Genomic DNA, 9,538 nt, shown 5'->3' on the forward strand with positions numbered 1-9,538 from the left:
AAAGACAGTAAGTTAGCTACAATGACTAATGTCTTGTAAACTGTCAGGACGTCACGTCATAGACCAAATAACTGTATGTCCACTTCAGCAACATCCTATTCTGATTTTAATGCTGCATGCATTACAACACAGGTTTAGAACTAAAGGTCTGGGCCAAATATGGTCAGCTACATCTTTTAATGTGACCCGCCACATTGTTTTATATGGCCACACATTTTATGTTGTCTGCCACATTACTTTTTATATGGCCCGCCACGTTATTTTATGTGATCCAAAACATCATTTTATGTGGTCCGCCACATTATTTTAGATAGCTTGCCACATTTCTTTTACGTCACCCGCCTGTTATTTTATGTGGCCCACCACATCATTTTATGTGGTCCGCCACGTCATTTTATGTGGTCTGCCACATTATTTTATGTGGCTCGCAACATTATTTTACGTGGTCTGCCACATAGCTCGCAACATTATTTTACGTGGTCTGCCACATTTTTTTATTTGGCTTGCCACATTATTTTACATCGCTTGCCTGTTATTTTATGTGGCCCACCACATTATTTCATGTGGTCCTCCACATTATTTTAGATGGTCCGCCACATTATTTTATGTGGTCCGTCACATCATTTTGTGTGGTCCGCCACATTATTTTACGTGGTCCGCCACATTATTTTATGTGGTCCGCCACATTATTTCATGTGGTCCGCCACATTATTTCATGTGGTCCGCCACATTATTTTATGTTGTTCCTAACATTATTTTATGTGGTCTGCCACATTATTTTATGTGGTCCGCCACATTATTTTATGTGGTCCGTCACATAATTTTGTGTGGTCCGCCACATTATTTTATGTGGTCCGCCACATTATTTTATGTGGCTCCTAACATTATTTTATGTGGTCCGCTACATTATTTGATGTGGTCTGCCACATAATTTTATGTGACTCAAAACATAATTTTAAGTGGCCCACCACATCATTTTAAGTGGCCCACCACATAATTTTAAGTGACCCACCACATCGTTTTAAGTGGTCCGCCACGTTGCTAACCTTGGCCTTCAGTGTTATTTTGTGTGGTCTTAAACATAATTTTATGTGGTGGGCCACATTATTTTAATTGGCCCGCCACAATATTTTCAATGGTCTGTCACATTACTTCATGTAGTCTGCCACATTATTTTATGTTGTCTTCCACATTATTTTATGTATCCCCCACTAATTTACGTGTCCCACCCACGTCATTTATTCTTTCAATGTTGACCCAGAAATGGGTCAAACAAGATGTTCCCAGCATTTGATGACACATAAATCCTGCAACATCTGCTTGTCAGCGTGACTTACCATCTCCATCAATGTGTCATTATTACACTCTGATACGGTTGCCGCGACAAGGCTATGAGACGGTTATACTCCCTGTTACCATGGCAACCATGGTGCACTGCAGGAAGCAGGCGTTGTAAGTTTGTTGAGGTGATCTGTACACACCTGTGACGGAGTACACCTGTGGGCAGTCGTAAAGGAGCGCCACCTCGCCAAACACTTCTCCAGGCTGGATTGTCAGCAGCTGGTGTCCATCTTTTGTCACCTCCAGCCTCCCTTCTGTGACGGCAACACGTGTGTTCAGACAGGAAGTGTAACATTCAGGTTAATACATACGTGGTGAACACATGAAGCAGGTTTCTCAGCCTGACGGCTACTCATCGCCGCCACATGCTCTGATTAACGGCAGATAAGAATAACTTACCCTCCAAAACGTACGCCTGAGAGCCGCCGCTTCCCTCCTGAATCACGCGGCAGCCATCATGGACGACGGCGGGGTACATGACGGCCGCCACGGCTCTCACTTCGTCCTCGTCCAGGTTCTTCAACAAGTCACTCTTCGAGAAGGCGGCCTGGATCACTTCTTGACATCTGGAAACATGCAGGCACATTTTTATTCATGAAGGATTGGGATTACATTTTGATATTATGATACCGATATTACAGTATTGGGATATTAATCCGCACCAATCATAGTTTATTAATGGGGGAAGGCGTGGTGCGGTTGGGAGAGTGGCCATGCCAGCAACCTGAGAGTTCCCAGTTCGATCCCCAGCTTCTACCAACCTCGTCACGTCCGTTGTGTCCTTGAGCAAGACACTTCACCCTTGCTCCTGATGGGTCCTAGTTAGCGCCTTGCATGGCAGCTGGGTGAATGTGGAAATAGTGTCAAAGCGCTTTGAGTGCCTTGAAGGTAGAAAAGTGCTATACAAGTATAACCCATTTACCATTACACTGATATCATTCTGTAGTGTGGGATGTTCCAAAAGGTTTGACGTCACTCAGAGAACAATGATACTGGAACCTTGTGACAGGCTTACCCCAGCTGATTATACGTACTGACTTGGAAACCTTGCAAAATAGTCGTGTTTGTAAACTGTGACAACGTTGGATCCGCGTTGTTGGTCGGGAAGTGACCACATTTCAATCGACGTCACAACCAAACATTGATTAAGTGAAGTGAAGTGAATTATATTTTATATAGCGCTTTTCTCTAGTGACTCAAAGCGCTTTTACATAGTGAAACCCAATATCTAAGTTACATTTAAACCAGTGTGGGTGGCACTGGTTCTCGCCCGGGAAATGGTGGAGTGCCATCTCCAAGTTGGGAAGGAGATCTTGCCCCAAGTGGAGGAGTTCAAGTACCTAGGAGTCTTGCTCACGAGTGAGGGAAGCGTGGCTTGTGAGATCGACAGGCGCATCGCTGTATCGATCCGTTGTGGTAAAGAAGGAGCTGAGCCGGAAGGCAAAGCTCTCAATTTACCGGTCGATCTCCGTTCGCATCCTCACCTATGGTCATGAGCTTTGGGTTATGACCGAAAGGACAAGATCACGGGTACAAGCGGCCCAAATGAGTTTCCTCCGCCGGGTGGCGGGGCACTCCCTTAAAGATAGGGTGAGAAGCTCTGCCATCCGGGAGGAGCTCAAAGTAAAGCCGCTGCTCCTCCACATGGAGAGGAGCCAGATGAGGTGGTTCAAGCATCTGCTCAGGATGCCACCCGAACGCCTCCCTAGGGAGGTGTTTAGGGCACGTCCGACCGGTAGGAGGCCAAGGGGAAGACCCAGGACACGTTGGGAAGACTATGTCTCCCGGCTGGCCTGGGAACGCCTCGGGATCCCCCGGGAGGAGCTGGACGAAGTGGCTGGGGAGAGGGAAGTCTGGGCTTCTCTGCTTAGGCTTCTGCCCCCGTGACCTGACCTCGGATAAGCGGAAGAAAATGGACGAATGGGTAAAGTGTCTTGCCGAAGGACACAACGGCAGCAAATAGGAAGGCTGAGGCGGGGCTCGAACCTGGAACCCTCAAGTTGCTGGCACGGCCACTCTACCAACCGAGCCATACCGCTCTATATCGCTATATTAAACGTCGTCAAAAAGCATTTAAACGTAGTGTTTGTGTTGTAAAATATTGGTTGGGAAATGACCACATTTCAATGTCAAATCAACGTCACACAATGTAAAAACAACTACCGTAGATTTTACGGTTTAAAAAAAAACGGGACGGTCATGCAGTCTTTCTTACTCCTGACTTTTGTCGCACATCTTTGGAGGAAAGCTGGTAAGATCCGAAGTGACGGACTCAGACATGATCAACTTCCTGTTGGCTATGATCAACTTCCTGTCGGCTCGCCCCAAGTCTTCATCTCCTGGAGCAGAGCAGGCTGCAACACATCACAAACAAACACTGACGCAGCTTTTATTGACTACAGTCGTTAAGAAAAGATATCTTGGAGACATCTTAGAGCTGTTCATATGTTGACATGCTAACATAAACGTGCTAACATTACTATGCTAATGTTTTAGCTGGCAATTTAGCAAATTGTACACGTTTAAACCTAATAACCATGGGTTTTGATACTTGGTGCCATCTTAAAATTATGCTAGCCGTTCATATGTTGACATGCTAACATAAACATGCTAATGTTTTAGCTGGCAATTTAGAAAATTTGACACGTTTAAACCTAATAATCATGGGTTTTGTTACTTGGTGCCATCTTAAAAGTATGCTAGCCGTTCATATGTTGACATGCTAACATAAACATGCTAACATTACCATGCTAATGTTTTAGCTGGCAATTTAGCAAATTGTACACGTTTAAACCTCATAATCATGGGTTTTGTTGCTTGGTGCCATCTTAAAAGTATGCTAGCCGTTGCCCTGCTAACATATTAGCATGCTAACATTTCATGCTAGCATATGAGCTAATTTTGTACTTTTTACCTTAATAATCATGTCAACCCAGCCAGCATGGTGTATACTGTATATAGACTGCAGAGATTTACCAGGATTTCACAGCATTTAACAGTAAAATGATGGCGATTGGTCGGGCGTTTTTTTTTTACCGTAATAATAATAGTGGTACAGTTTTTCCATTTACAGTAATGTATAAACAAGTGTAGGTTTTCCGGTAAAAATTGACAGCTCAGTCGCCAGAATTTGACATAAAAATAACAGTGGTACATTTTTTCCATTTATAACAATGCATTACAAAAACAAAGACCAAATAATTTATTGTATGGTAAAATTCTGGCAATTGAGCTGACGGTTTTAAAGGTGAAAAGTACAGTAATCGTTTTTTCCATTCACAGTATTGCATTGTAAAAACAACAACCGTAGATTGTAGCTGGTAGCTCAGTTGTCAGATTTTAACATTAGCATGCTAACATTACTATACTACCTTCTAAGCTAGCGTATAAGGTGTTTTTTTGTTTTTTTTTACATTTTCACCCATCAATCATGGATTTTGTTCTTTGGCGCCATCATAAAAGTATGCTACCTGTTCATATGTTGACATGCTGACATAAACATTTTAAGATTACTATGCTAACATTTTAGATAGCAATTTAGCAAATGTTATACTGTATGTTTTAACCTAACAATCGTGGGTTTTGTTACTTGGCGCCATCTTAAAAGAATGCTAACTGTTCCCCTGTGCTAACATTAGCATGCTAACGTTTAATGTTAGCATTTTACCTAATTTTGTATTCTGTACATTATGTCGATTTCATTTAAAGAACTAGAAAATGCAATTTCGGTAGAAATTTTGTGTGAATGCTGAAGATCCAATCCTGAACTGAAATACAAACTATGAGCAAAATGAGCTTAAAAAACAACAACAACAACAGTAGAATGCTAACATGCTAAGAATACCATGCTTACAGTTAACATTTGTGAAATACCAAAATATATGACACTAACTTGACCTGTTGAATTATCCAAAAAAAGCTAGCATGCTAATGTTAGCATACAAAAATTCTAACTGTAACATGCGCCAAGTGCCAAAATATATGGCTCTGAGTTGTGTAACCAAAAACTTTGCTTAAAATGCTAGCATGGTAATGTTAGCATGCATCAAGTACCAAAATATGACTGAGGTCTATACCTACAAAATTGTCTAAATAATAAATCAATAATAAACTAGCATACTAATGTTAGCATGCATACAGGTATCATTCATCAACACGATATTTGACTCTGTGGTGTATGTCTACAAAATTAGCTTAAAAAAACCTGGCATACTAATGTTAGCATGCATCATTCGTCAAGTAACAAATTATTTGATGCAGAGGTACCTGCAAAATTACCACAAAAAAAGCTAGCATGCTAATACTAGAACGCTAACAATTGTGCCGTTCAAAAATGAGCTACAGGCTGCACTTTAGTCTGTAAAGATTTACCAGGATTTCACCGTATTTGAACAGTATTTTTAAAACGCTCTAATAAAAATGTACATGACATTACAACCATTGACTGTAAAAAAAAAAAAAAACATGCTAGCCTTAAATTTCACAGCAATGAACTGTTATTTTACAGTAAAATATTGTCTGGGGATTGACAGTGAAAATTGTCAGAGTGCGTACCGGCGTTGGCCGCAGACGGACCAGGCAGGACCACGGACGCTCTGTAGCGGTCCAGTTCTTCCTGAAGTCTACGAATGAGTTCGTCCTTGGTGTCCAACTCCAGCTCCAGTTCGTCTATCAGCGTGTCCCTCTGCCGGAGCTCCTCGATCTTCAGCTGCAAGGCGAACTGAAGGTCTCGCAGCGTCCCCATGACCTGCCGCTTCTCTACACCTCACTCATTACGTTGCACACTTTATGGGACCAAACCAACATAGAGTAGTACATATGTATGTAGATATGTAGAGTATTATATATGTATATAGATATGTAGAGTAGTATATATGTATGTAGATATGTAGAGTAGTATATATATGTATATAGATATGTAGAGTAGTATAAAAGTATATAGATGGCATGCATATAGTAGTATATATGTATGGAGATATGTAGAGTAGTATATATGTATATAGATATGTAGAGTAGATATATGTATAGAGATATGTAGAGTAGTATATTTGTATATAGATGGCATGCATATAGTAGTATATATGTATATAGATATGTAGAGTAGTATATATTTATATAGATGCATGCATATAGTATTATATATGTATGTAGATATGTAGAGTATATATACAGTATGTATATACAAACCCCGTTTCCATATGAGTTGGGAAATTGTGTTAGATGTGAATATAAACTGAATACATGATTTGCAAATAATTTTCCACCCATATTCAATTGAATGCACTACAAAGACAATATATTTGATGTTCAAACTCATAAACTTTATTTTTTTTTTGCAAATAATAATTAACTTAGAATTTCATGGTTGCAACACGTGCCAAAGTAGTTGGGAAAGGGCATGTTCACCACTGTGTTACATGGCCTTTCCTTTTAACAACACTCAGTAAACGTTTGGGAACTGAGGAGACACATTTTTGAAATTGAATTATTTCCCATTCCTGCTTGATGTACAGCTTAAGTTGTTCAACAGTCCGGGGGTCTCCGTTGTGGTATTTTAAGCTTCATAATGCGCCACACATTTTCAATGGGAGACAGGTCTGGACTACAGGCAGGGCAGTCTAGTACCCGCACTCTTTTACTATGAAGCCACGTTGATGTAACACGTGGATTGGCATTGTCTTGCTGAAATAAGCAGGGGCGTCCATGGTAACGTTGCTTGGATGGCAACATATGTTGCTCCAAAACCTGTTGGTACCTTTCAGCATTAATGGTGCTTTCACAGATGTGTAAGTGACCCATGTCTTGAGCACTAATACACCCCCATACCATCACAGATGCTGGCTTTTACACTTTGCGCCTATAACAATCCGGATGGTTCTTTTCCTCTTTGGTCCAGAGGACACGACGTCCGCAGTTTCCAAAAATTATTTTAAATGTGGACTCGTCAGACCACAGAACACTTTTCTACTCTGTATCAGTCCATCTTAGATGAGCTCAGGCCCAGCGAAGCCGACGGCGTTTCTGGGTGTTGTTGATAAACGGTTTTCGCCTTGCATAGGAGAGTTTTAACTTGCACTTACAGATGTAGCGACTAACTGTAGTTACTGACAGTGGGTTTCTGAAGTGTTCCTGAGCCCATGTGGTGATATCCTTTACACACTGATGTCGCTTGTTGATGCAGCACAGCCTGAGGGATCGAAGGTCACGGGCTTGCTGCTTAGGTGCAGTGATTTCTCCAGATTCTCAGAACCCTTTAATGATATTACGGACCGTAGATGGTGAAATCCCTAAATTCCTTGCAATAGATGGTTGAGAAAGGTTTTTCTTAAACTGTTCAACTGCTCACGCATTTGTTGACAAAGTGGTGACCCTCGCCCCATCCTTGTTTGTGAATGACTGAGCATTTTAAGGAATCTACTTTTATACCCAATCATGGCACCCACCTGTTCCCAATTTGTCTGTTCACCTGTGGGATGTTCCAAAGTTTGATGAGCATTCCTCAACTTTATCAGTATGTATTGACACCTTTCCCAACTTCTTTGTCACGTGGCATCAAATTCTAAAGTGAATGATTATTTGCAAAAAAGAAATGTTTATCAGTTTGAACATCAAATATGTTGTCTTTGTAGCATATTCAACTGAATATGGGTTGAAAATGATTTGCAAATCATTGTATTCCGTTTATATTTACATCTAACAAAATTTCCCAACTCATATGGAAACGGGGTTTGTAGATATGTAGAGTGTACCCCGCCTTCCGCCCGATTGTAGCTGAGATAGGCTCCAGCGCCCCACGCGACCCCGAAAGGAATAAGCGGTAGAAAATGGCTGGATGGATGGATGGATATGTAAAGTAGTATATATGTATATAGATATGTAGAGTAGATATATGTATATAGATATGTAGAGTAGTATATATGTATATAGATGGCATGCATATAGTAGTATATATGTATATAGATATGTAGAGTAGTATATATGTACACGTTTGTATATAGATGTCATGCATATAGTAGTATATATGTATGTAGATATGTAGAGTATTATATATTTATATAGATATGTAGAGTAGATATATGTATATAGATGGCATGCATATAGTAGTATACTGTATATATGTAGATATGTAGAGTAGTATATATGTATATATATATGTAGAGTAGTATATATGTATATAGATGGCATGCATATATTAGTATATATGTATGTAGATATGTACAGTAGTATATATGCATATAGATGGCATGCATATAGTAGTATATATGTATACAGATATGTAGAGTAGTATATATGTATATAGATGGCATGCATATAGTAGTATATATGTATGTAGATATGTAGAGTAGTATATATGTATATAGATGCATGCATATAGTAGTATATATATGTATGTAGATATGTAGAGTAGTATATATGTATATAGATGCATGCATTTACTGTAGTAGTATATATATGTATGTAGATATGTAGAGTAGTATATATGTATATAAATGGCATGCATATAGTAGTGTATATGTATATAGATATGTAGAGTAGTATATATGTATATAGATGCATGCATATAGTACCATATATGTATGTAGATATGTAGAGTAGTATATATGTATATAGATATGTAGATTAGTATATATGTATATAGATGGCATGCATATAGTAGTATATATATGTATGTAGATATGTAGGTGGTATATATGTATATAGATATGTAGAGTAGATGTGTGTCTTACCAGGGCAGACGGTCCATTCGACAGGTGCAGATGTCCTCTGCAAGTCAAGTGAGGGACGCTCGCTCCTTTTCTCTCCTCCACGCTTCGGGGAGGGAGGGGAGGGGGGTGGGGGGCTCAAACGGCAGCCAGTCACATGACCAGAGAGGCGGACTTTTGGGGAGGAATATATATTGGCTGACACAATGTGTGAGGCACTGATTTCATTGATTGATTGAAGTTTACTGACATGTTAAAGAATGTAATCCATGTAATGCTTTAAAAAGGCAAATGGATGGCACAAAAAGCCAAAAGGCTTGTTTCCATTGTGGTTCATTAAATATTCATCACATTTGATACATTCAATATTAAAAGATATATAACCTGTAACATGTATATCAAAAATTCCGTTAAAAAAATGGACAAATGATGTCCATATAAACAGTATACATGTCAGGTGATTTGAAAAACAATATAAACAAGAAACATGACTA

General features: G+C 39.7%; 1 protein-coding gene across 1 annotated transcript in view; it reads right to left on the bottom strand.

Moving 5' to 3' along the window:
* The window catches only part of prkg1l (protein kinase cGMP-dependent 1, like), a 42,446-nt gene extending 33,305 nt beyond the window's left edge, over positions 1–9,141 (bottom strand). Inside the window, exons 1-5 of the mRNA XM_061981762.1 lie at positions 9,069–9,141; positions 5,896–6,125; positions 3,557–3,695; positions 1,741–1,907; positions 1,482–1,595 (exon numbers count right to left, since the gene is read on the bottom strand). Of these exons, the coding sequence (XP_061837746.1) occupies positions 1,482–1,595; positions 1,741–1,907; positions 3,557–3,695; positions 5,896–6,085 (610 nt within the window). The 5' untranslated portion in view covers positions 6,086–6,125; positions 9,069–9,141. The remainder of the gene's footprint in view (positions 1–1,481; positions 1,596–1,740; positions 1,908–3,556; positions 3,696–5,895; positions 6,126–9,068) is intronic.
* Positions 9,142–9,538: the final 397 nt, after the last annotated feature.

Source organism: Nerophis lumbriciformis, linkage group LG24 (genome assembly GCF_033978685.3).
Source record: "Nerophis lumbriciformis linkage group LG24, RoL_Nlum_v2.1, whole genome shotgun sequence".
Taxonomy (NCBI): Eukaryota; Metazoa; Chordata; class Actinopteri; order Syngnathiformes; family Syngnathidae; genus Nerophis; species Nerophis lumbriciformis.